The following is a 27975-nucleotide window of genomic DNA, read 5'->3' as shown; positions in this document are numbered from 1 at the left end:
CGTGACCGACTGTTCCTTCTTCTCCGGGACACGCCCCTCCCCTGGCTCTCGGGACTGTGAAGACTGGGTTTTGCCCATCTACTGGCTCCTTTTTGTTTCCTCTGACGGCTCTGCCTCTTGGTCCTGTCTCTGCATACAGAAATGCTCCAGGGGTCTGTCCCTGGCTTTCCTTTTACTATATGCACACTCACACTTTTTAGGTGATTGTATCAGTCACATTCCAGTCATAGCACAGAGGCCATACTAGTCATGTGAACCGGGAAAATGTGATAGAGAGGATTGTTAACAGGTAAAAGGTGCTTACCTGCTAGAAAAGCTATGGGAGCAGGTACTGGCCCTAGTTAGCTGAGGGAAGCAAAGAACCTATGGGGATCCGGACCTGGTGGGGAAAGGGCAGGGCAGCCATCGGAACTCTGTGTCAGTGGTGAGGAAGCTGACAGAGGGAGCAGTCAGTCCTCAGTGGAAGAGGGAGAGTGGTCTCTGGGTGAAGGAAGAGCTTGCTGGAGGGCACAGGCCAGAGCTGGATGGCAGGACCTCTGCTTAGAGAAAAACTTAACCCAGGTGAAAGGCCGTTGTCTGGGCAGAGCACCTTGCTGGAGCCTGCTAATTGTGTCGGAATCATTAGGGCCATTACAGTGATGGGGAGAAACTTGCTCGAGGCCTCTGCAGGGGCCAGCACTGTGGGGAATGAAGCCAGGTGCCCTGCGTACCAGTGCCCTGGCTCTTGAAGGAGGAAGGAGAGCCGCTTTCCCTGCTTTGGACTTGCGGTGTCTCTGTGGCCCCCTAGATTGGCAAAGTGTAGTATCAGTTATCTGACGGCAGAGAGAAGTCTTCTACAAGGCCAGGGAATGGTAGATTTAGAACAGAGGCAATAAGTTAATAACTAGCCCAAATTACCCCTTTGTCTAATCAGTGTCCATATACATCTTTATACACATATTTGAAGTTCAGTACAATCACAGAACTGACCTTACGCTTATGTTCTACCAAAAATTTCCACCGAATGAGATTCGGCTACCATTGGTGCAAGTGAAGAGTTCTCACCCTCTCCCCAAAGAGAGAAGACACCCAGTCCCAACACTCGTCGTATCTAGTGCTGACTAGGTTAACTACTCTCAAATTCAGTAACAGTCTTACTAAATATTCTGTTACCTTAAGACTAAACTGGAAAGTTAACTACCAACAAACTTGCATAAAATGTTAAGAGGAAAAGGGAGAGAGAAGTAACTAGTTTATGTATACATATAACAAGCATTTATGTAGAGTCCTTGTTTCTAAAGTGGTTATAGGCTGTGGTCGCTGTCTGTGACTTTCTTCCTCTGTCACCCATTCCATGCTTTCTTTGCCCTTGGCCAGAACCTTAGGTGGGTAGGGTTACTTAACTGGTAGGGTGACCCAAACCTTCATTACTGGTTGATGTGAGATCTCAGTGTCTCTGCTTGTTTGTTTGTTTTTTTTCTTGTTGCTATTGTGTTCCATTAGGCTTCATCACGGAAACCAGCGAATCCCCTGGTTTCCAGATACAGTCCCCTGTTCCTTCGTTGTGTAGCAGTAGCTCACTTTCCACTCTGTAATCAGGATCGATCCCTCTAGCTGGGAGAGTAACAACCTGTTTCTTTGCCTGTCGGTTCAGTGGCGTAAGTTGCCTGACACGACCAGATGGCAGCCTCATTTTCCAAGTCAATGGAAACATTTCGTCCCCTGGTGAAAGCATTCTCCCTGCTCTTGGGAGCTAAAACCAAATTAACAAAGCTCAGAGTTGCCAGGATGCAAAAACAAACTGTGCAGGCTGGTTATTAGAGACAACAAAGAGCCACACCCACTGCTACCTCTTGGTTTCCAGACCCATGGGTGCTGGCCGTGAAGTGGGCCGCACCTGCATGAAATGGTCTGTCATTCAAAGCATTGATTGCATCCTGTAAGGTAGAAACCCCAGTCTTTAAGGGTATTGGTTCCCAAGTGGTGCCAAAAATTAGTTTTCAGTAAGTCATTACATCGTTTTCTTAGCAGCTTCCTCCGAGTTATGGAGGTATGTGATAAAACCAGTTAATTCCCTGGGCATGAGCCTAATGCTGCACATTCTTTGCAATGAAATGAGTTCCTTGATCAGAAGCACGGATGGGGGTGCTAGCAAAAGCATATGGGCAGGGAAGGAAAATCCAGATTTCATGTTCATTCCAGTGAGGATAAATCTTTGCTCCCTTCACAATGGACGAAGTCCAGTGTAATCAGCATGCACCAGGCTGGTCTCCTTGGGATGGGTGCCTTGCCAGAGGTTCGGTTGGTCTCTACTGTTGGCAGATTAGAGACTCAGAAGTAGTGGTAGCAAGATCAGCCTTGGTAAGTCCATGTTTTTGAACCCAAGATAGACTCCGTCCATTCTTGCCGCCCTGGGCCCCCTGAGAAAGTACTAGCTAGCTAGGAAAAGAGGCTGCCTGATATCCAGAAAGGAGATCATTTGGTCCGTCTGAATACTGAGAGCCTGCTCTGCGGAGGATCCCTTTGTTGAGAATTCTTAGGATGCAAAAATCTTCAGAGCTCATGCCCTTTCTGCGAGGTTCATCCACACATCCATTTTCCAGATCTCCTTGTTTCCAGTCCTTCACCCATTCCTTCCGGTCCTTAACTGCTTGGCCAGATAGTTAATGTTCTTAATGAATCAGTATAAATCTGTGCATCTAGTCATTTCTTACTGTAAAAACGCAAAACCAAATGTGCTGCTTGAAGTGCTGCCTGCTGGGAAGTTTTACCTTCACCACTGTCCAGGGTCACCCCGAGTGGGGCTGTGATGCTCTTAGGTGGGTATGGACGTGCTGTGTAGAAACATCTGTACATCTAGCTCAGATTTCTTTTCTTCCTCAGTCAACTGACTGATCAGAAGGAGTACCTGTGAGGCCCTAGGTGTAGCTTGAGAGAGAGGGAGGCATTGCAGGGGTGGGGATTACTGGTGAAGGAGTCTCAGCCACCTGTGCATGCGAGTTACTTGTAACTTCCAGGTCTGCCCGCGCCTGCTCTTTTGTTTACCATCTCCACTCGACAGATGGCTGTTGTGCACATCCGACCTAGGGAGAGGTTGGTCGAGGAACCTCCAGTGCATAATAGGAGGCTCTGGACACAGAGTCACCTGATATCCCGTAGTTAGGAATTCACCCTCTGACAAGAACTCGTGGCAAACCAGAAGCTGCTTCTCAAAAGGCAAATCGTTATCTGTAAAGAAGGGCATGGCTTTTCTCTCAGATCCAAGAGCTCTGCACTGTGATTCTCCTTTGGTAGCTTTTCAGAGGCTGCCTTACCGCATCCCTGTTCACCACAGACACCTTTGAGTATCTTTGGATCTGCTGGGCCATAAGGCCCAAGTACGAATCAGCTTACCTTTTCTTGTTCTGGCCCCACTAGAGCCCGGGAGCCTTGTAAGTGACTTGATAGATGGGTAGAAGCAGCTTATTGGGATGTGTTATGTGTTGCTTACAAAAAGGCCTACCAAGCACTTTACTTCTTTTGTGTGTGATGGGTGGTGCAACAACTTGGCTTTCACCTTGGAGGGAGCATCTTGACATACTCCGGATGATTGGATCCCTGGAAATTTCACTGAGGTGGCAGGTCCCTGAATTTCTATGGGGATTATCTGCCACTCTCTTGATTTACTTCCTCTTGCTAAGGCATCTAAAGTACTTGTTGCTTCCTGCTCCCCAGATCCATTCGACATAATGTCATCACTGTAGTGGACCATTGAGATGTTTTGTGGAATGTCAAGACGATCAGGATCTCTGTGGACTGTGTTATGGCAAAGAACAGGAGAGGTGAAATAGCCCTGAGGCAAGGCTTTGAAGGTGTCAGAGATGCAAGCCAGGTAAAAGCAAACTGCTTCTGGTGGTCCTTACAAATTGGTATGGAGAGGAAAGCACTAACCAGGGTCGTGGCTGCATGCAAAATGCTAGGGGTTGTGTTCACTTGTTCTAGTAGAGATCTAGAAGACTACATCTAGAAGAGCAGCTCCAAGTAGAGCCGCCACCTGAATACATTCGTTATCCATAGTTGCAGTCTGAAATCGGTCTGATCTCCGCACAGACCCGACAGGCAAGTTCTAATGATGGCGTGACAGGCATTCTCACTCCTGCTATTTCGAGTCGCCGTCTCTGACTTTTACAGTTCCCAGGCTTGCAGTTTTGCTTCTGGTTTATGGTCTTGGTAGAGCGATGGATTTCCAGAGTTTTCACTTAGTTTTTCCTGTCATAATGACCATAACCCATGGATCACAGAGCCAGTTGCCAAGTATAGCTGTTCAAATTCAGGAGTTGGGAGGGGTCCACAGACCACCTGGGTCCACCGTGGTTCAGAATTGGGCTCACCCGTCATCTACCGCAGGGTCACCGTGAGGCCCCACTTCCACTGGTGTGCGACAGCAGCATTTTGCATCTTCCAGAATTAGTGTCAATTCAGAGCTGGTACGTGGTCCTTCCTGAAAGTTTGGATATTTCCTTTTCTCAGTCACAGTCATTCTAATAAGTGGCCACAGATGCCTAGAAGAAACTTTCTATACTTGTGGCAGTACTGCATGGTTCTTCCTCAGTGGACCTGGCCCTCCCTTTAACCAAGGGCCTCTGAGTGTATGAGTTGGCTTAGGTCCAAGACGTGGTTGAGAATCTGACTCTCCATTGCGGTGATTTGAGTCAGGGTTTTGTGCTACCTGGTGTGCAGTGGTTTCCGTTCTCTAGATCTAACACTCATCTAGTAGCCTATCACCTGTTTGGTTTCTGGGGACGTCATGATAAGTTAGCCACCAGCAGAGATCCCCACAGGCCAGAACGTTCTGATTATCAGTATACCCACCTCGCCTTTCCTTAAGTGGTTAAGTGGTGCTTCTTGGACTCTGCTTCTCCAGGATTATCCTGGTTGAATCAGGGAGCCCCTGTTAATGGTGACAACCCCATTCCTGACCTGCATAGGAGCGCAGTCACAGCTTTGCAAGGGTGCAGATGCTGCCCTCAACGAATGTACTTCTCAGAGCTTTGTGACGGGACTCGCTTCTAGGTTCTTTGAGGGGATGTAGGTTGCATGTGAAAAAATCTGCTTTAACATTCTTACCTCTGTAAGCTTGTGGAGTCCTTCCTCTGTCTCAGGTGTTAGCCCACGGGTGAGATCCGGCGCACCCCTTGGCTTTGTAAGTAAAGTTTAACTGAAGCACAGGCACGCTCATTCATTTGTGTATCACCTAGGCCGGCTTTCGCACAATCATAGCAGAGCTGAGTAGTTGTGACAGAGACCACAGGGCCCACAAACCTGAAAATACTTGCTGTCTGGTCCTTCATGGAGAAGTTGCCCAACCTCTGCCCGAGAGCACGCTGGGATTTGATCCGCGCTGGGGGCTGCTGACAGCAGAGGAGCAGTGGTGGTGGCTCCTCAGAGGGGTAAGCGTCCCCTCGCCAAGGCACCCGCCTCAGAAGGCCAGTCTTCTCGTAAACGAGAGAGCAAGTGGTCCGGTGTGGCCAGGACACTCGGAACGCCACGTGAGTTCAGGGCTCTCAGTTACGTCTGAGTTCAGCCAGCTGTTCGCATGCCAGGCCTCCACGTTCCCTTTCTCCCAGTCAGTGCCCTTTCACGCAAGACAGTTGGTGAGACTGTGATGTTACGTTGTAAAGTTTAAACTGACACAATTAAATTTTATATTTGATTTTCAGCAGCATCAGTCCTGTCATAGATTTTGGTTTTTAGATTTGCCGTGGGAGCTCTCTCTCCATTCAGACTATGACTTGTGCTGAGAGTTTAAGAACCTGAGCTCACTATTTCTTTCTGTAAATGTCCTGTGCTGCATAACGCAGTCTTTGCGGTCGTCATTATTTTTGCAATGGTCAAGGACAACAGCCGCCTCCGGGGCTTCCAGGGCACTTATTTCAGTGGATACTTATCATAACAACCGCAGGAGATAACTGACTGTTAGGCCCGTGCACACCTCGCATTACTAGCGTCCCGTGTCCCACTGGCCAGGACTTAGCGCTGTGCTCAAGCCCAAAGATGTGACTAAACTAATACCGGAGATCCAGTCTTTAATGGTCTGTCTGCTATGACCACATCACTCCCGATTCTGTATCAGTCAGGAGACAGAAACCATCCCGGTAATGTGAACAGGACAAATTTAATGTGAAGTGTTAGCTAATAAAAGGTGATTATCAGGTAAAAGAAGATTCTTAAGGGGTGTAGAAGTAGCAGCTGCAGAAAGCTGCTACCACCCATCGGACTGGCAGACAACAAATGAACTTGGAGGACGGACCCTCCCCTTCTTCCCCCAGGCTGAGATTCTGGTCTCTTTGGAGAGGGCGTGGGCACCACAGGACCGGTACAGCCTGCCACTGGACAAGAAACGTGGCAGGGGGCTGACCTGCTGTGGTGGCAGAGACACGCCCCTTCAGTGCCCCAGAAAAGACCCTTCCTTCTGCTTTTGCCTTATAGAGGCCCCTCAGCAACTTCTGCTGGCCAAAACCGAGTCAGCTGGCAAAGGAGAAAAGTCTACAGCATTTAGCTCCAGTATCACATAGTTTCTTGGCTGTAACTGCTCTCTGTGTGCTACTACATCCCGTATGTGTACCCCTGGCCTGTTCTTCTCCCCGGAGCTCCAGAGCGGTGTTCATGTGCAAACTGGCTCTGCTGTGTCTTCATTTGGGTTTTTCATGGGCATCCTTAACTTAATGGATACAGAGTCAGACATTTATCTCTCCCCTAATTTTTTCTCATCTCGCTAGAGGGCATCACCATTCAAATAAAAACACAGCCCTGACTTTTATCTGTTTCTTAGTCCGCTCCCAGTTCATCAAAGTCTTGCCAGCTCTATATTAAAAATATATCCAAATCCTGCCATTGCTCATCACCTCTGTTGCTGCCACTCTGCTCCAGGTCGTCATCTCTTGGCTCGGAAGTCTCAGAAATCATTTCCTGGACCTCTCCGTTACATGTGTGATAATTAAAGGACCACTTGTTCTTCATTCATCCTGTAACTTCTCATTGTGTAACAGCTGTACCCCATCCCTCCTTTTCCAAATATTATACGCTGCATCCCTTTTATCCTGCAAATTATATGCTGCATCTTAGGATGCCAAGAGTTTCAGAGTTTTTGAACCTGCCTGCTGCATCCCTGCTGTCAGGATAAGCCCGTTTCTGTGTGTGTTTGCCAATGCAGCATTACCCTTGTTTTTCAAGTTAATAATGTGACATTCTTATTACTTCATGTGTGGGTTTGAAACATGTATAGATAGATCTTCCTAGCTTAAACTAGTAATTGCCTATTTTCAGATTTTTAAATTTGAAAGCGTTTTTCTAAAGATGACTTTATATCTTAAATTTCTGATTTGTTGGCTAGAAACTATAAAGGTAGCTACCTGACCCCTCAAAAAACTGTGATGTATGTCATTGGCTTTTATGTTAAAAAACTCACTTTTTCAACAATTTAATTTTTTGCCAGTGAATATCAGTACTTACTTTTGTTACTTTCAGAAGAGGAAAGGTTTGTATTATTACTTAGAATTCCATACCACTGATTTCAGTGGAAAACTTTATTATCTGGATCTCTGACTCCTTTTTAATATTGATCTGAGGGTGTAATAAATACAGGAATCCTCTTTGAAATTAAAGGCTTGTTAAACACATACTTTGTGTTTCATAAAAGGAGTTCACCTGACACGCTCCCTCCTTCTCTCTCAGGTGGACGGTGCTGCTGTTTCTCTCCTGACGGGAAGGCTTTAGCTGTGGGTCTCAGTGACGGCAGCTTCTTAATGGCAAATGCGGATACTCTGGAGGACCTCGTGTCTTTTCACCACAGAAGAGACATCATCTCAGATATTCGGTTCTCCCCAGGTACGGTCCCCCTGAAATCACATGTGGTGGTTAACTTGGACCTGGCAGTGAGTAAACATATCACTGTGTGATTTTTATTATCTGTTGTTTTATCCCAGCATCTCACTTCTTTGGCTGGAAGAGGCAGTGTGGCGAGAGGTAGAAGCCCTGTGTGAACTCAGTGGCAAAGGACCTCTAGGGCCAGTTTTCAGTGTCTTCATTTGCAACGTACAGGGATTAGATGGATTGTCTTCATTTTAATTTTAATGCTTTTGAAATTACATTTTGTCTCATCAATTTCTAAGTATTGATGATCTATAACAGAGCCTACTGTAATATAGGAATTAACTTATGTTAAGGCACAATTTACCTGTGTTGGTTTACTTCTATTTTTCCTATATTTCGAGAGGTTTTAGTTTTTTGGTTAAATGCAAAGTGTTTCAGAATCACACTGTATATAATTTTTGACATTTGCTTTCCTCTATACTTTACTAAAAAGCTTATTTCGTTGTCAGAATATACTTTTAAAATGTCACATTGTACCACGCAACAAAAATCTCTTTGCACAAGTCATTTTTATTGTGCATAGGTAACTTGATTGTCCTTGCTCATCAGATTTCCTTTTTAAAAAATACTTTATTGTTTATGCTGTTACATTGTCCCAATTTTCACCATTTGTCCCCCTCCCCCAGGCCTCCCCCACTCCCACGGTCGATCCCCACACCTTGTCCCTGTCCGTGGGTTTGACACACACATCTTGTTAAAACTCGCAGAACAACTGAGTTCCTTCCAAAACGTATTACCGAAATCCACTCCAGCTGCACAGTGTGAACAGTATTTTTAAATGTGGAAAGTTTCAGGCAAACATGTCCCCGCCCCAGGTTCTGGAAAGTACCTTGCAGTCGCGTCCCAGGACGGCTTCGCGGACATCTACCACGTGGCGAGCAGCAAGCGCGTGGGCGTGTGCCGGGGGGCCGCGAGCCACATCACCCACATCGACTGGGACGCCAGAGGTGGGCCCCGGGACAGCTCGCTGTTCCACAGCAGTGTCGCTCGACTCAGCGTTGCTCACTTAGACAGACAGAAAGCGGGTCCACAGAGCAGTCCTAAAGGGTTGCGGAAAGAAGACACTATTCTCAAAATTGTTTTTCCCTGCTTGCTCTCACAGTTGAAGATGAGTGTCATGAGTTTAGACTTTTCAGTATTTCTCCTGGTATAATTCAGATTGTAGTACATTGAGTGTAAATTCTTTAATTTGTAAAGTAATTTAAATATTATACAAAACATTTTAATCATTTTTTCTGGTTGTTGTCAGAAAAGCTTGATATAAAGAGTAACTGAAAAGTTGTAAAGTAGGTATGTTAGTGAGAATTTTAAAGTGGTTTCCCCATTGTTCGGCAAATACATTCCCTAAAACGGCAGTCACATTTGCATCACATGCAGTATGTAACGAATATCCGTGTTTTAGCAGCACGCATGGCATGTGACAGCATTTAGTAAGTTTGGATAAATGCGTTTTAAGGATTTTTGTTTCACATATTCATCTCTGTACAGCTAGTGTTGTAAATTAAAGTTTCTCCGAGTACAGTTGACTGAAATTTTAAAAGTCCTAAAATTAGTTTCTAGGGTTTTTTATATGCGTAACAACAGAAACAGTTTTTATGTATATACATATACAAAAATTAAACCACTTATTAATTTAATTCATTATATCAAAATTAACAAAATCAAATGCTCTTAATATATGTTGACTGCAGAAAACAATGCTTTTTATGTTTAAGCTTAGTTTTTCCGTAAAAGTTAAACATAATACTATATGTACGTGTATTTCTATTTTATATATGTATATCTAATTTTTTCACATTTGAAAGCCTTATTCAAATGCCAAACCTCCTTCTAGAACAAGTGCTTCAGGTTACATGCCCAGCATCGGGGTTCACACACCACTGCAGCAATGGGGTCTGTTAAATCTTTTTTAATTTTTGCCGTGGTTAGGCGAATAAGTGCATATCCCTTTCAATTTGCATTTCTAAATTACTTGTTATCATAGACTTTTATAATTTTTATTAACTACTTGTAGTTTTTCTTTTAACATGTAAGGTTCCTATTTTTATACAGTAGAAGTTAATTTTAATAAATTGTTTTCTTTAAAATTACAAGTTTTCATGTTATGCTTGTAATGTTTCCTATTTTAAGGTTATAAAGTATTAAAGCATAAAATTATTAATGTAAGATTGTATGTGTGTGTATATTTTCACTTTTCTTTTTAAGGAAAGCTTTTACAAGTTAACACTGGTGCTAAAGAGCAGTTATTCTTCGAAGCTCCCAGAGGGAAAAGGCAAACCGTCCCCGGTGCAGAGGTAGGAGGACAGCAGTGCGGGGGGAGGAGGGTGGGGGGTGGGAGGACAGTAGTGCACGTACTGCTGTCGATGCGACTGAAAGTGGTCACCACACTGGTGCCTACTGCATTTACAAGTGAAGCCTGTTCTCAGGTCACTCACATTCTGGATGTTTATTGTATTGGGTCAGGCTGCATAGATGGGTAAAGAGACGGTGTGTTAAGAATGAGAATCAGCCCTGTCTGGTGTGGCTCATTTGGCGCATCGGCCCATCAACTAAAAAGTCACGGGTTGAATTCCCAGTCAGGGCACGCATGAGGTTGCGGGTTCGGTCCTTGGTCAGGGTGTGTGGGAGAGGCAACCGGTCAAAGTGTTGTTTCTCTCTCCCATCGATGTTTCTGTTCCCCTCTCCCTCCCTCCTTTTCCCTCTCTTTAAAATTTGTAAGCATGTTGTCAGGTGAGGTTTTAAAGAAAAGGAATAAATTGCATGTATGTCCACTTATACGCTCCAGTTACTTTCCTCAAGGACACAGAAGCAAGTAGATGACATGACATCTAAGATTAGAACAGCATGTTGGCCAAGTCTTTTGGGACCCATATGCCTAAAGTACTTATTGGCACATACCTGCTTAAAGAAAAGGAAAAGAATGTGTTCAGTTTTGTGGCTGACACTAGCAACAGTTTCTGACATGACCTGGCCGAGGGAGAGAGGTTAAATAAATTGTAACATGAAAATGGCTTAAGAAGGAAGGGACTGTAATTTCCAGCAATGATTATTGGAAAACATGCCTATCATGTATTAGTGGAAATTTCGATGTGAAGGGTAAGAACAAGTTTTTTGATTATTCAAAGAACAGAAATAGCCTTCTCCTTTCACCACTGTGTGCTTATCATCTAGAACACACGGTGGATCTACAGTCTTGAATAATGTAATGTTACGATTTCTCTGCAGGAGCTAGACAACTTAGGAAGCTACAACACTAAGACAACTAATAATCTTGAACTGATTTTTAAATTTAATGAGAGAATTACTAAGAAAAATACTAAGATTTAGTTATTAATTTTTAGGTTTGGATATTACAGATTCTCACAACATTTTATTTTCCTTTTTAGGTAGAGAAAATCGGTTGGGCGTCATGGACAGGCGTGCTGGGCGTATGCTGCGAGGGGATCTGGCCAGTCATTGGAGAAGTCACAGATGTAACTGCCTGCTGCCTCACCAACGACAAAATGGTCCTGGCTACTGGGGATGATTTGGGATTTGTGAAGTTATTTAGATATCCTGCTAAAGTATGTGTTTTTCTTTAACTTTCCTAATGATTATCATTAAAACTATGGTTAAGGTAATATCCTTTCATTGCATTTCATAGTTGTGAAATGCTATTTCACTAGAACACTGAAATATGAATGTACATATATACGTTGTAATATGAAAGGTTTAGAATTATGTTTCCTATTCTTAACATCACATTTATGACGTTTATCTAGGAGTATTATAATTTATGATTCCATGCCTTAAGTTGTATATTATATTGTACAGTGTTTCTCAATATTGAGTAATGTACATATCCCTTTAAAGGAAATACTCCCTTTATCCCTAACATTAAATAATTTCAGTATTCGTTAGTATTCTTTTGATTACATATATACCATTAGTAGTAAATATATAGTTTATAGTTAAATTAAAAACTTTGTATTTACTGCTTTAAAGTTTGTTTTAATAAAGTAAGTGCTATAAATACAACACCTACAAAATTAAACATTGATTTAATGTGATGAATGATGGTATTTTGCTAAAACCAAAGTGTAGAAATTCTTTGCAGTACTGTACTGTATGTCTGTGCTGCTGAGAGATCACTGGATTCTTTTACTGCTTTCCTATATTCAAACTCCTGGGAAACATCACAAAAGTAAAATTCATATATCAATCCAGAGGCATTTGTTCTTAATTGTCCCAAATTCGTATATATAATTTGGCACCAACATGAGCATAAACGTCAATTCAAAACAGGGCTCTGAAATCATCTATGATATTTAGTTCATGATGGTCTTAATTGCTCATACTACTATTTTTAGACCATCATTAAAGTAAAAACACACATCTAAAAATTCTCATGAACAACTCAAGTGCCCAAGAAAATAGTGTATCTGTCTTACACGTAAGTGGTAGAACTTTTAGTTGATAAGAATATATTTTCAGTAAAACATTTTATTAGTCAGAAACTTTAATTAACTCCAGCTTTTAAATGGTATAAATCCCCTAAGAATAGGTTCTGGGATACTGGTCTCCCGATTCCCCCTTCCCCTCATGGGGGCAACCACAGACTCTTTGGGGAGCTACCTTCTTGCAGTGTTTTGTTGACAGACCTTCGTGTTATTTCAGCTCACTCTTCGGAGTCTTCACTCCCAGAGTACTCACTGATCTAGCTAGCCTCATGTTTCGTATGTTTAAAACATTTCTTATATTAACAACCTTGAAGAGATGTCCATCAGAAACCTGCTTATGATGCATTACTCTGAAATTTATTTCTGTAATTTGGTAATGCTAGTGTTCTGAATTTAAAAGTTGCCTGTATGTAGAACTTGAATTTTTCTTTAATTCTATTATTTGTTTGTTTGTTTAATTGTTGTTCAAATACAGTTGTCTCCATTTTCCACCTACCCCCACCTCCCACCCTCAATCCTACCCCCCTTTGGTTTTGTCCATGGGTCCTTTCTGCATGTTCCTTGAGGGCCCTACATTCTCATGTGCTCACAAACAAAAACACTAATGAATTAAGATAAAAGATATTTACATGGGCTTATACCAAAATGATTGATAACTTTGCTAATAGGGCCATCCTGTACATATGTATTTATATTCTGATTTATAAGTCATTGTTTTTATATTTAACAATGTATACATAGCCATTGTTTTTAATAGATATGTGCTATTCCACAGATACACACTATAATTAGCTAGCATTACTCTTATGAACTGTTAAGATATTTAAAGTGTCTCACTGCTGTTAGTAAACACTGTGATAAGTAACTTCAGCACACATGGCCTTTTTTCAGCGTGGATCTGTAGAAAGGGGATTGGGAAGGGAAAGGTCAGAACATTCATTCTTAGGCTTTTAATGCAGAATACCAAGTCAGTTTCTAAAAACGTTGTGTCTGTGCTGCTGGCAGTGTGTGAAGCTACTCGTTGTATTCTGGCCTCACCAGGTTGGGAAGTGTTATTTTTTTATTCCAGTGAATTTCAGTATTTTCTCATTTTTTATTAGTTGCATTTGTAATGATTAATTCCTAATCATGTATTAAGAAAGGAATTCAGAATCATAACAGAAAGTTTCCAAGTAATGAAATTCCTCAGAAGTACTTGACCTTTTTTATCTCCAGGGGAAATGTGGGAAGTTTAAGAGGTACGTGGCCCATAGCGCCCACGTCACCAACGTTCGCTGGACATACGACGACAGCATGTTGGTTACCCTGGGAGGTGCGGACATGTCTTTAATGGTTTGGACCAACGAAGCGGAGGGCTGTCGGGAAAGAGGGCCCTGTGACAGTGAAGAGTCCGACGCGGATTCTGAAGAAGACGGGGGTATGCCGTTTTACAAGATCTTAACTGTGGAAAAGAATAGTGCCGCTGGTTTAAACTGCAGAAGTTAAAACACAATAACAGTGTTTGAATAATGGTGGTTTCAGTATATTTGGTCTATGTAACACCAGAGGTACCTTTGTGACTCAGGAATAACACACTGTCATGTTATTGACATGATATTGTCATGTTATATGACTTAGATATTCTTTATCTACAAGTGTAAGATAATCATCCTTAAATAATAAGTACTGTTGAAAAATTATAGTATCTAACCTCATTTTAAAATAATTCCTAAGTTCATTATAGAAAAATTGGAAAACACTTTTTACATAAATAATAAATACATTATCCATAATTTAACTAGTCAGGGGCAATCTTTGTTAACATTCTGGGGTCCGTTAATAAGGGTAAGTACATTTTATATACCCAACATGTTTTTAACAAAAATGGTACCCTATTGAACTACTTTTTTGTAGCTTGCTGTTATCGCTTAGTAATACTTTGGAAACACTGTTACATATCATTAAATATTCTTCTACATCATTGTTACTGGCTTTATATTACTTTATAATTTGGCTCTAATACAGTTTAGCTTGTTTCATATCATTGCACATGCTTGTATCCAAATTATAAAATCATACTTCGTCTCTTTCATTGTCACCCAACAAGTCATTCTTTCATTTTAATAGGCTATGACAGTGACGTCACAAGAGAGAATGAAATCAGTTATGCCATCAGAGCCTTTTCAACGAACCTTCGTCCAATGTTTGGACTCAAGCCTCATTTGCAACAAAAAGAACCTTCAGTGGATGAGAGGTAACAGTCAGGTTTAAAACTCGATGAGGAAAAAGATACTGTTAAAAATTGAATTTACTGTTTAACTGAATGAATGTTCGTAAAAGCTAACACTAGCACTCTTTCATCACACTATCTGCAGCACCTCTTAGAAAACATGTTTTTCCTTAAGTGGTTTTTGGTGGGGACACTGGTTTTTTAAGGTAGTTTAGGGAATGATGCCATATATAAAGTCTCCACAATTAAAGTAATCTGATTTGCTAACGTTTATAAACATGTGCATTGGGGCTGAGGGAGAGAATAAACATTGACTCCAGTATCAGGTACTTTTTTAGGAAGCATGTGAACAGAGATAACTAAGTTTTGAAAAGGCCTTTTGAGCTATGTGCCTTTAGTCAAGGACAGAAAATCATTATTTCAAAAATTGTCAAAAAGGCAATTTAAAGTATAGCTTGTTTTTAATGGGAATTAGTGGTCTTTGTCTGGAATCAGCAAGTAAAAAATAGGGACATGTACAAAATAATTTTATGAGCGCTAACTCTAAAGTGTCTGAGCTGGGGACAGGTCAGGTGAGACGTTGCGAACCTGCTGCTGTGAAAGTCAGTAGGGAAGACAGAAGCCAGCAGAGGGGCACGGGGACCGGTGGGCGGCAGGGACTCCAGAAGCACACAGAGGCTTTAAGGCAGGTGCAGGGAAAGGGAGCGGGAGGCTGCAGTGAGGAAGGAGGAAGGAGGGGGGGGTGGAAACAGCAGCGACCTCTCCACCTCTCGTGTGGAGAGCTGTGACAAGGAAGACTCGAATATGAGAAGTCCGAGAGAATGTTCGAGGGGAACATTAAAGAAAGGGAATGCCCCCGCAGTGGACAGAGTTTGCGGGAGATTCGGGCGAGTGTGCAGTGGGCGAGGGCCGTGCTGAAGAGCGCTGGGGCTCCGCCAGCAGAAGCGACAGCGCAGGGCAGCGTGGGCAGGGGCCTTGACCTGCACCGGTGGTTTGATGCTCAGGAAAGGATGGAGTCGGAAGGGTGAGAGGCGTGGCGGTGATGGGGAAGGGGGGAGCTAGCTGTTCGCCCCAGAGTTTCAGGTGGGTTCTGGGTGGGTGTTGAGGTGGAGACTGCCTCACAGCACGTTGCAGGTCCCCGTTGTCTGGTGGTGCACCTCAGATGCAGCAACGGTGAGTCACTCCACGGGAGACAGTCTGTGTTGTCACCACGTATAAGGAGGCAAAGTAGAAGCTAGAGATATGTTTCAAGAAAGCTGACCAGACCGTAATCCGAATACTTGCACGGGACCCAAGGTCGAAGGGACTCAGGAGGAGGCAGAGTCAGACTGCGCACAGGGCATGGTTTTGGATTCAAACAGATGGGTTGAAATATTCATCTTCTCCTCTACCAGAGTGTGCTCTAGAAAAACTGTTCATCCTCTCTGAGCCTCAGTGTCCTCAGAGGTAAAATGACCATGATATCTCCAGCTTACGGAGTATTTCAAGGTTTAAATGAAATACTTTATAAAAAGAGTTCAGGTGGTAGGTTTTTATCAATGACATTCCTAGCATGGAATGAGCTACAAAGTAACCTGAGGAGTACTCTGGTTGAGACTGAAACACGTTCTGAAATTATATTCACAAAGTAATGAACACTATACATATTTATTAATTAAAGTAATAGATTTAAATATGCAAATATGGGTGTTCCTAATTAGAATATCTGCAGTATAGTGCTTAGTGTTACTTAAAGAAGATTATTCCTCGCAGGTCGTGGAACATGAAAAGTATCGCATAAAGGAGAAGGAATTTGCTGTTCCCATAGTCTTTTCCATTTATTATATTGGTTTTTAAAGAAAAATATTATCATGTATCACATAGATTTGGTACGTCACTGTGACCTGACTTTAACCTGCAGGCCGTCAGTCGTGGTGAAACACACACATTCTCCCCCTCGTCACCGCAGTGACCAGGTTCTGACCGAGGGGAGTGCCTCGCTGCCCCTGGGGAGTGGACTGGCAGGGTTGGCCTGCACTTTTCACGCTGACCTCTTAGAGTTACTTTTGAAATTCCTTTGCACGTTGTTCTCAAATTATAACACGGCTCCACTAAATTCTTCTGAAGACGTCGAGGCAGCCGCCAGTAGTGTTGTTATTGACGGTCAAGATCTTCCTTTTCATGAAGCAAAAGAATCAAAGGAAGTAAAAATAAACAGATGCATCTTCCTACCAATTTTGAATATATTTGTAAGGAGAGGAAATGTTCTGTATAATTGCTGTCATATTTTAGATAAAATACATTATTGCCACTTAAATACGAAATAAAATACTTTATAAACAGTTAAATACTTGTCAAATATCCATTTAAAAGGAAAGTTTTTCTGATAAGAATTTGATTAGTAGTCTAGTTGGTTGATAGTTTTGTCAGATATTTTTTCCTAAATGACTTTAGTAATTTTGTTATTTTTTCTATAAATATTTGTGAAGTAGATCTTATATATTTAGTTTATTATCAATTAAATTTTTAATATATATTTTTAAATTTTTATTTATTTATTTTTTAGAGAGGGAAGGGAGGGAGATAGAGAGAGAGAGAAACATCAATGTGCGGTTGCTGGGGGTTATGGCCTGCAACCCAGGAATGTACCCTGACTGGGAATCGAACCTGGGACACTTTGGTTCGCAGCCCGCGCTCAGTCCACTGAGCTATGCCAGCCAGGAATTTTTAATATTTTTGAATAAAAATATTCAAAACAGTGAGACATAAAATTTGGTACTTTATTATTTCTTTAAAAGTTTGTTGTCATATTACTTTTATTCTGCATATTAAACTAGTACATTTTATTCATTGTTAGTTTTCATATATGTTTCTTATGTTTTTTCCCTTCTGCTCCTTTTGAAGGCAGGGGATAGTAAGGTAAGTATTTTATTAAAGAAAATACTCTACTCAGAAATTGACCTTTGGTCTTTAGAATATTTTCGAGTGTATCTTTTCCCTGTACAACACTGAACCACATCTGTCACGACAGAATCAGGGGTGAAGGAGGCAGGACAGATCCTATGAAGGAGCTTCATTTTGCAGATACAGCCTGCGAGCACTGTTGTCAGGGTCTTTCTGACGTTCACTGGTTTAGAAACGACTTTTCATAAACTCCTGTGCTCAAGGCAGTTTCAGTTTTTCCTTAAGTTTCAGAGACTCATAACAACAGTCTTGTTAACCACACATTTTTATCTGGGGAAGAACTTTCAGTTTATAAACCGGTATCATTTAATGCATGTTTAATGCCTTTATTAATTCTGAAACATCCACATAAGGCAATGATGGTATTTGTATGTGTGGTAAAACATGTGCGAGAAAGGACTCTGATGCGCTTCTGCAGCTGCTTTTAGTGAGAGCAAAGTGTCTTCAGTTTCTGAAAGAGAACGGTGTGCACAAGGCTCGTTCAGAAGTTTTTTAAAAAGGTGCCATCAGGAGAATGCTGGAAGATCAGGGCGAAGAAAGCAGATTTGAAACCAGACCGTACAGAAGTTGGAACACGAGGCCCTCCCTAGTTTGCAGTCGGCGGCAGTTACCTGTGGATTTTTGCGGGAGGTGACATGTGTGAAGAGTCTAGTGTGAGAGATAATTCCTAAAAAGGCCCCCACAATGCTGCTAACACTATTTTAACAAATAAAACGCTCAGGTCTAGCCCCGGATCTGGAGTGGCTTATTTAGGACTGGTCCTTGCAGCGGTTTGAAGGGACGTGCGCAGTTCACACTGGTCTAGAAGGAAGCCCGGGCTGGAGGGGAGTTGGAAGGCCACCTCACGGAAAGAGTAGTTCATTGTGGTAGGAGTCACTTGCTTCAAAATAAAACTAAGTGGAGAGGTTGTTGCTGCCTTGGATGCGAACACCCTCCCCGTCACACGCAATGTCCGTGCCGAGGTTAGATGACCACTTGTCCCTGGTGCTCTGTGGGGACGTTCTAGACACGCAGAGAGGGCCCTGCTTTCGTGGGGAGGACGGACAAGGTGACTCCTGTGATCCCTTCCAACTCTGCTTGGCCCTTATGTTATTAAGGGGATTTTTCTTTTTTTCAAGTTAACCTCCCTTGCAATCAAAACCCCGGATCCCGCCTGGGTCCTGAGTGAGTCCCTCTGCCCGCTCAGTGGGACGGAGCTCCTGGGGCACACGAAGGGGAGCCGGGCTGCAAATGGTTTCTTTAGTAGCAGCTCCCGTGTAACCAGGCTTTTAAGTTAGACGTTAACGTTTTATTGCCCTTTCTTGAGAACAAAGATAAGCTCTAATATTTTGTTTGAAATTGAGATTGTCCAGTGAAAAAATTAAAATGGCAAGTTTTAATGTTTATAACACAGAACATGTTGAATTCTCATTTATTTTTCTTTCTCACATTCTTTCTTATTTCCCTGCCATTAATGGAGTAACTTAAGCCTTTTCTTGTATGCAGTAATAGATAAACACAGTAGGTCTTTAATATATACAACAAAGTTTATCTGCATTAAATTTGTAAAAATATTTTATTATAGGAAGTATTTTACAAGTGTTTTAAATTCAATCTGTGTTGTAATCTTTTCCCTTTTTTATCTGCTGCTAAAAAGAGGTTCCAGGTAATCCTCTTTCTTTGCTGTTTTATAAGGCCTAATTTTGTATTTTCATCTTCTTTTTTATTCCCCATTAATGAGCTATGTTACTTGGTATTCTTTGCCTCCAATCACAGTTTTTCACGTTTTTCTCCTTTGAAATGAGTATTTCTAAAGTGAATAGCATCTTAGTTATTGGATTCACACATACCACATAAGTAACTGCTTCTCTAAAACTTTATCCATTTAACTTGTATAATTTTACAAGGTGTATATATTTAAACAATGATACATCCTATATGAATTGTATTTACAGAAATAAAGATATGCTTAATTTATACAGGATTGTAGAGATAGAAATGACCTGTTTCTTAAAGCTGTCAAATGACAGCGTTGACTACAGTTCAACCAAGTGACTTGGAAGCAAAGCCAAGGCTGCTTCCCCTTCTCTGACATCCTAGCAGAAATATTGTGGAGTTAAACATCATACATTTTAGTAAGATTTTTAATTACATGCATTTTTAAAAGTATACAAAAAAGGTTTGAAACCAAAAAATTTATGGTAATTTGCGAAGTTCTCTATATAGTCTTATAAGGGCATTTAACGTTTGTGCCACCAGCCAGCCGTGCTTGCACACTCACTCACACTCACGGCTCCGTATGAGAGGCACACGTCCTTCGTATTACGTGTTCACGATACCACACTTCATTTCCTTCTCGTGGATGAATAACGTGAAAATCATTTGAAAATAGAAATGTATTGTTATGCCTTTATTTTTATGGGCTTATTCATAAATGTTGGGATTTTCACAGGGAAGTTAATGTGCATCATTTCCTGATTTAGTTTTTAAAAGTTGAACATTGGCTTCAAGTTTGGAGGGGGGGAGTTGATCAGTGATTGCCTTAGATTCAGTGTTAAGGTTATTAAGCATTTGAATAATGGTCATTTCAGTTAAAACTAAATGGTCTGGAGTTTTTTAAAAAATTTTAAAGTTGTTAGGAAAGAGCCTCCACATTTAAATGATTCAAAAAGGGGAACGCGATACACCTACTGGAACCTGATGAACAGGTGCTGAACCAGTGGTGGGGACGGAGGAGGAGGACCTGGGTTTTCGAAAACTGCCGTGCAGGTGGGGTTGGTAAACGTTTAGGGAGCCAGCGGTGGGGATAAGGGAAGGGAAGCAGCTGGAGGCAGTACCAGCAGCGACCGGCTCTGACAGAGCGCCGTGCGGCCTACTACCGTGCTTTGTGCCCGGGAGGCGCCCTGCCTGACCAACGGCAATGCCGTGACCGTGTCAGGGACTAGTGGAAGAGGAGGAGGCGAGGGGCACCGAGGTGCAGGTAGAGGACACCTTGAACTCAGACGGGATTTTTGTCACCAGCAGTATAGAAAGTTCATAGAAGTTTTCAAAATTCAGTTCAAGAAGAATCTGTTGAGCACCTGCCATGTGTAAAATACTGTGACATAGAGATACTTTGGAGCAGTGATCCAGGCGTTGTTGATGATGCACCCCTTCAAGAAGGGTTTGAGTATGTAAAGCTAACATTCGTCTATTTTTATGAGCAGTCTGCTCTCGTACTAGTACAGTATTTACATTATGAAACATACACCAAAGACATTAAAAGTGAAGTGAATAAGAGCTCTGATATTTTTGTTCCACCTTCGCGTTTTAGACGATACCCGGATACAGAGGGCACAGCGTAGTGAGCAACACAGATGGGGCTGACGTTTATGAGGGTGTGTTAGACGCTTCTCCCCGGGGGGCAGGTGAGGGAGGCCCCGCGGGGCGCCCGCGGTGGGTGCCTGCCTCATCCCCTCTTCCCTGTTCCAGGCCCCCCGTCAGCAGGGCGCCGCCGCAGCCGGAGAAACTCCAGACCAACAATGTTGGCAAGAAAAAGAGGCCCATCGAGGTGAGGACAACCCATTCCCCAGTGTTCGCTTGACCTTAAAATGCATCCTGAGTTCATTCTGTTTTCTTTTTGTAAATGCCCAAATCTTGTAATTATTTTTAATGAAAATAAACATTGAATAATAACCTTTTTTGTTTGGTTGTAAACATTGATTGCTTAACTGTCAAGTCTGAGGTTTAGGTTGACATCCCGTGCTTCTCCCAGGCGTGTCGTAATCTCAGTATCAGCAGCAACAAGCAGACTGTTAAGTGGGGTCAAGACCAAGGCGTTAAAGCTGTGGGAGGGCGGGTGACTGTTGCACTGCCTGCCCGACTCAGCCTCACAGCGGCAGGGACAGTGGTGGGTGGTTCAGCATGAGCCGTCCGAGATGGTGTGCTTCATCTTGTGCACCAGGATCGGTGTGCTGTTTGGGTCCTTGAAAGTACACTACTTGGTCATAATTTATATTGAGTTTTGTATGCAGATCAGCTATGTTGACTAATGCGCACAAATCAGAATATTATTCTTTGGGACAAAAGTATCTCAGTGTTTAACACATGACAACTTAAGAACTGAAATTCTTGGAATCAGTTGACCGTGCAATTCCCTTTTTGTGTTGATAACTGTATATAGAAAAGTACAGCATGAATGTGTCCAAAACGGGTTACATAAAGAAGTATGTCTGGCTTAATTTTGTGTTTGCAGTTTGTAAAGCACCCAAAATGCATCCTCTCTTTGGTCTGAAGACACCAGTGCTGTATACAACAAAAAATAGTGAGTGTTTGGACATGAGGCATTGTATAATGGTTTTTCATCGTTCTAGGACCTCGTGTTGGAGCTTGTTTTTGGCTATCGAGGCAGAGACTGTAGAAATAATGTTCACTATTTAAATGATGGGGATGATATAATTTATCACACTGCATCCATTGGAATCCTGCACAATGTGGCTACAGGTAGGAAGCCCTGATTCTTCATCCCTACTTTTTTTAAATTTAGGATTTTTTTAATTTAGTATCTTAAAATTCTTTACAGTTATGACTATAAATAATTAAAGTGTGTGAGCCCAGAATACAACTATTTCATACTGTAGAATTGGTCTATTAATATTTCAGGTAACCAAGTTTACAGTTTTTGTAGAGTGTGACAGCAGAAAAAGATTTCATACTGCAAAGTGCTTATAGGTCTCTGTTAGACATGAAGGTTTACCCTATGTCGAAACCTTGTTTTATAGTGAAACCATTTGTAACTTTCTTCTGTCGCCCCATAACCCTGACATGGAATGGGCGAGTTTGGCTGGGCGTCTCTGAGAGAGACTGAGAGAGGCATGGTGCGGGGGTGGATTGCCCTGGGGTGGGGAGGTAGGGGGTGGCGCGCTCAGTGAGGCTCTGGAAAGCCGCCGAAGTGAGCTAAGCACGTGGCCTGCCTGTGGCTCTGTCGATGGCCCTTCATTAGATTCGGGATGACGCTCCAGCCAACCAAGCTACCTGCCAGGGCTGCAACCACTCACGGGCTTGTGTGCAGCCTGTCACTGACCCAGATGTTAATCCCACATCTGACTGCCCTTTAGTTTTTACTGTTTTAATTTTTTATTGGTAATTTGTCACCTTTCTAATGATGGGTGGAGAAAGGCAGGGTGGAGGGGAGACTAGACACTTATTTGGTCTCTCTCCAATTTGGGGACACATTGCTACATTCACAGTCTAGGAAGTCAGGGTCTAGCAGATCTGTTAATGTAGCTGATTTAACCGAACTCTCAGCCCTGGAAAATAGGAAGCAGTTTCACTTTGAGAAATATTAAAGTAGTGTTAGATCTGTTAAATTGTCGGGGGGGGGGGGGTTTTTTGGTTTTGTTTTGTTTTTTGCTTTTTGGTGAACCTTCGCTTTTTGATGACCCTTTATAATTCGGAGCCGGCCTGCCCTCTCAACCTCACCCCCCAGCTGTCCGCTGCCCTTGCACGAGCCTGCCTGCCCCCTGCACCGTCACTGTCTGCCAGGGGCTCGTCACTGTAACTGCACTAGGTGACCCACGTGCCTTCTTTGGTCAGCACTCTTCAGCACCTCCCCACCGACGACAGAATAACCGTGCAGTTTAGTAGGATGGCATTTAAAGTCCTCTGTAACTCTAGCTTCAGTTCTCCTCTCAAGCACGTTCCTCACGTTTCTTCCTCATGACCCTGCACTTTAGACCAGCGAACCCTTTGTCTGCATACCCAGCACTCTCCTGCCTTTGTACCTTCACCTGCACTGCTCTTCTACCTGGAACGTCCCTCCCCACCCACCTTCACATTTACACAACCTGCTGGGTCATAAGAAGATTCTTTCCTGCTATGAATTCCCATGGCATTTTGATCTTGAACTCTCTGTGGCACGTGTTCCCTTCAGTCTTTTTTTTTTTTTTTTTTTTTTTAAGAAGGGAAGGGAGGGAGAAAGAGAGAGAAACATCAATGTGTGGTTGCTGGGGGCCATGGCCTGCAACCCAGGCATGTGCCCTGACTGGGAATCGAACCTGCGATGCTTTGGTTCGCGCTCGTGCTCAATCCACTGAGCTACACCAGCCAGGGCTCCCTTCAGCCTTGTATCACTTTAGTTTATGCCTGTCAGGGCTCCATCCTGTTAAATACACATTTCTGAGTCATTTTCGCATCCTTACAATGATGTATACATATTATATGCTCAAAAATATCTGTTTAAGTTGGCAAGTTACACAGAGCAGTTTATTGCTATGGTTGAGTGCATTGGGCTGTATAAAATTTTCACATTTAATTCTCCAATTCTTTTTCCATAGGAGCTCAGAGTTTTTATCAGGAACATAATGATGATATTCTTTGCCTCACCGTAAATCAGCACCCCAAATTTATCAACATAGTGGCAACTGGCCAAGTAGGTATGTTTGTATATTTTAAAAGAAACAATTTTAAGTAATTGTCATGTTCAAATTAATTCAGTATCCCAGGGAAAAAAGTAAAATATATTTGTGTACTGTTCAAAATGTATTTGCACATAAAGCACACACCCAGTTTTACCGTATTTACTTCCAGGTATCTTTCTGTCGCTTCGGTCATCTGAGTTGATGCAAACAGTTCAAAATTAAGAATAAGCTGTTTTGTGGTAGTTGAAATAGTTGGATTTAGTCCTTTAGCAGATGTTTCTGATCAGCAAAAAGGTTTAATTTAATAGCATGTACAGCAGAGGGGAAGAATTTGAGGAGGACCAGGTAAGTAAGGGGGGCCAAGAAATGACTGGGCCGGGGGGGGGGGGGTGGGCAGCACCTCTACATCAGCGGGGGCTGAGCTGGGAAGGAGAGAGGAGCCAAGTCTGTTCCGTGCTCTGAAGTCCTCGCCACCTTTCTCTTCTCCTAGAATCCATCTACTCTGCCAGCTGGTTTGAAACCCTCACGTGTACTGCCGTGTCTAGCTCTGTAGAACCGTGCACTTAAACAAAGGCTGTACCTCTGCCAGGAAAAGGGAGCATGGCAGGTCTCCTTAGGACGTGTCTCCCAGTCAGCACTCACTATGGATGCTACGTAATAGATTTTGTCAGTCAGACCTTCCCAGCTCTGGCACGGGTTTTTAAAAACGACTGAGACCGTGAGGTTTGTTGGATCTCAGGGGGCCTCCATCTCTGGGCCAGCTTTTCAGGAGTCGTCTTCTTCTTAAACAGTTGATGCTTTTACTGTGTGTGCTTTCACACAAGCACTAAATTGATCAGCTAGATGCGTATTTTCTGGGTTGCTTACTTCTGCAGTTGTGCTGCAAAGACCCTTGTATTCTTTTTTTTGTGAAGTTTCCTACTTTTCAGAACAAAGTGGACCAACAATTCACCTGTTAAATACAAAATATTCTAATCTTTGAATATAAATACATAGGTCTAACCCCCTTTTCTGCCAACTTTTTTGAAGTTGAACTGTTTTCACTCTGCGTGGCAGTGGGGTACCGTGTCGCTACCATTCTGTCACCAAAGCACCCAGTTCAGTGCCTCTCGGCACACACTGGGGCTGCTGCTGCTGGTGGGGTTGGCCTGGGTTCTGGGGTGCAAGCAGCTTACAGAAAACCCCTCTTTTGATGGAATTTATATTCTTTGAATAAAACTCTAGAAGGTATGGTTCTTTCGTTTTCCAACTTTGTTCCTTCTCGTTTTCTTTTCCCTTCTTTCCCTCTGTGAAGCAACTTTATTAGTGCTCTAGTTTTCTCTTTTAAGAAATATCACAAATTAGTCTTGCATGAAATTTGACTCTTCCTTTTCAAAAATTTTGAGATATAATTAAGATATAATTGACATATAACACTATATTAGTTTTAGGTATACAACATAATGATTCAATATTCGTACTCTTCTCTCTTATTTTGAAAGGCAGCACCATGCGGAATGAATAGTTACCTCCCATCTCTCTCCTCCGAGTCAGAGTCCAGGCAGCACGGAGGTCGCCCCGGGCCTTGCCCACCCCTACTCTCCCGCAAAACACACAACAAAACTCCTTACACATGACTTACTAAATGTAAGACAGGTTCAAGAGAAGACTGAAGAGTGGGGGACTTTTTCGATTCTGAACCTAAAGAGAATTGAATCAGTAGTTAACTTGGCCCACCAAGCTTGTTTACCCACAAAGCACAGAACAATGCCCAACATGTTTATGGTTCTCTTTGTTAGAATTCGTAGATCATAGCTACGTCGACTTCTGGTCAGGATGGCGGCATAGGTGCATGGCTCACCTCCTCACACAACCACATCAAAATTACAACTACATTCTAAAACAACCATTACCCAGAACCATCAGAAATCGAGTTGAATGGAAGTCTGATGACTATGGAATTAAACCACATGCATCCAGACTGGTAGGAGGGACTCAGACATGGAACAGGATGGTCCCACACCCACATGTGGTGCATAAAAATTTGGGAGGAATATCTCAGGCATGAGGAGTCCCAGCCCCACACCAGGCCCCCCAGCTCAGGGTTCCAGTGCCAGAAAGATGAGTCCCACAACTTCTGGCTGCAAAAACCAGGGGGGATTGAGTCGGGAGAAGAAACTTGTGGTGTCCCAAGCAGTTCCTCTGAAAGAGCCCACACACGGACTTCCTCAGACTCACTCCCTCTGAGCTCCAGCACCAGCGTAGCAGCTTGAAAGGCACCAGTGGTGCACGGGGAGGAACTGAAGTGTCTGGCATCAAGGCCAGAGCTGGGGGGCAGCTTTCTCCCAGGCAGAAAGGGGGGCAGAGGCCATTGTCCCTTTTCTGAACCTTCCTCCCACAGAGCCCCAGACCTGGCAGATGGATGCCTTATCTTAGACTCCATCAAGCTGGCTACCACTGTTTGCCCCAGGGCCCTGGAGACCCCCTGAGGCTCCATCCCATCCAACTTACAGCTATTAATAGTGGCTTTTCCATATGAATCACTGGCCTTCCTAAATCCTCTCAAAGAAGCAACTGCTGGCTTCAGTGAGCCCCAGGCAGGGCACTAGCAGCAACCAGCCTAGATTCACAGCTTGGCTTTGCTGGGGATCTCCAAGCCCAGCACAAATAGCAGCCACCTCAGATTGCTTTATAGCTCAGGCAGGGTGGTCCCAGGCAGAACACAGGTCGGGGCTGACCTTGGCCCGCACCACCAGGGAAACTCCAGGGCCCGCGCCCTGCCGCTGCCCGGCCGACCCTCCACAGGAGCTTGCATGGCTCGTGGGGGGTGGGGTAAGGTGGGAGTGGGAAGAGAAAGGGCTGGGCTAAGGCTGTCTCACGCCACCCAAATTCTGAGGAGTTCTAAATTTGAACCAGGCCTTCAGAGTTTCTTAGGGGGGTACTTACCAAGATAAGATAAAATATTTTAATTTATCTTGACTGATAACCTGAAAATACTTAGGCCTGTCATGTTTAGGTCTCTGTACTCTTGTCCCAGGTCCTGCGGATGTTCAGGGACAAACCTGACTTCCAAACAAAGCACCCCGAGTCTTTGAACCAGCCTTCGTGTGGCGTGGTTGGAAGTCCTCTCACCACACGAGTGTTGTAAGGGCGTGTCCAGAACTCCAAGCGGTATTTCCTGAGCCGCCCGCTCAGCAGGGGCAGCTAGTCTCTTCCCCGGTGTCCCAGGGCGGGGCAGCGCAGGCCTGCACCGTCAGCAGGCCCTCGTGCGGGTCTGCGTTTCATGGGGATGCGAGGCTCTGCCAAAGCAGGCATCTGTCTTGGAAGGATGTCTACAGTTTTCCTCCTTTCTTCTTGCTGAAGCCCTGTGCTTCTAAATCTTGCTTAATAAGTATCTCTGCCGCAAATACAATGAGCGTAGGCTTTCCTGTTTTCTTCCCTGGCAATCTTTTACTCATGCAAAAAATATTTAGTTTGAAAATATTAACAAATATATGTTACTGTATTTTACCATGTATAATGCACACCTTTTTGCCCACATTTTTGAGGGAAAAGTAAGGGTGCGCATTATACATGGTAGTACCGGAAATGCCTTGTATCTGTTCTTACATTTTGTAAGTATTGGTTACATAAAATTTCTTGTACCATAATATGTTCAAAAGTAAATGATAAAATTCCTTTATAATGTGAAAAACCAAGTATCTAAATATAAATAAGTAAAAAGCTGAATTAAAAAATTGAAAGTTTTTTTCCTGAAAGTTTGGGTCAAAAACATGGGTGTGCATTATACACAGCAAAATATGGTAGTTTATGGCCTGAATTAAGAACTACTGCTTTCTTGAGTTACGTGGTGACTTTTGCCATTATTTCTCTGAAGGTTTAGATGTCACTCTTCCCTTCAGGTAGAGATGCATTATTAACCTGAAAGGGCCTATTAACAGTTCATCTGTAAACCAAAATGAGGACTGTATCCATTTAAGTCATATCATTTTTAATATTTTAAAGTCATTAAAATTTTATGTAACTTATTAAATACAAAGAAAGGAAAGTATTGATGCAGGGTTTGAAAGGTTATATATATATATATGTAGAATGTTAATCTTCATAATGCGTAATTTAAATTTTTGGCTTCACTTAC

At 42.9% G+C, this 27975-nt stretch overlaps 1 protein-coding gene across 5 annotated transcripts in view; it reads left to right on the top strand.

The window, feature by feature from the left end:
• EML5 (EMAP like 5) overlaps positions 1-27975 on the top strand; it is a 117332-nt gene that overhangs the window by 70001 nt on the left and 19356 nt on the right. The window contains exons 22-32 of one of the 5 annotated variants that reach the window (XR_006783734.1): positions 7693-7845; positions 8706-8837; positions 10096-10184; positions 11277-11453; positions 13545-13746; positions 14436-14562; positions 17422-17436; positions 19118-19126; positions 20932-21010; positions 21813-21942; positions 23775-23869. Coding sequence is in view for 4 of the 5 variants with exons in the window: in XM_045822011.1 (XP_045677967.1) it covers positions 7693-7845; positions 8706-8837; positions 10096-10184; positions 11277-11453; positions 13545-13746; positions 14436-14562; positions 17422-17436; positions 19118-19126; positions 20932-21010; positions 21813-21942; positions 23775-23873 (1212 nt within the window). In the remaining variant the exon portion in view is untranslated. Of the gene's footprint in view, positions 1-3693; positions 3813-7692; positions 7846-8705; positions 8838-10095; positions 10185-11276; positions 11454-13544; positions 13747-14435; positions 14563-17421; positions 17437-19117; positions 19127-20931; positions 21011-21812; positions 21943-23774; positions 23874-27975 lie in introns of those variants that run through there. The other 4 variants (XM_045822011.1, XM_045822012.1, XM_045822013.1 and 1 more) reach the window with 4 other exon arrangements.

The sequence above is a fragment of the Phyllostomus hastatus genome, unplaced genomic scaffold (genome assembly GCF_019186645.2).
Source record: "Phyllostomus hastatus isolate PE091 unplaced genomic scaffold, TTU_PhHast_1.1 phas_scaffold_501, whole genome shotgun sequence".
In the NCBI taxonomy this organism is placed as follows: domain Eukaryota; kingdom Metazoa; phylum Chordata; class Mammalia; order Chiroptera; family Phyllostomidae; genus Phyllostomus; species Phyllostomus hastatus.
Note: the sequence above shows the minus strand (reverse complement) of the source record. Positions and strands in the feature narration are given on the sequence as shown.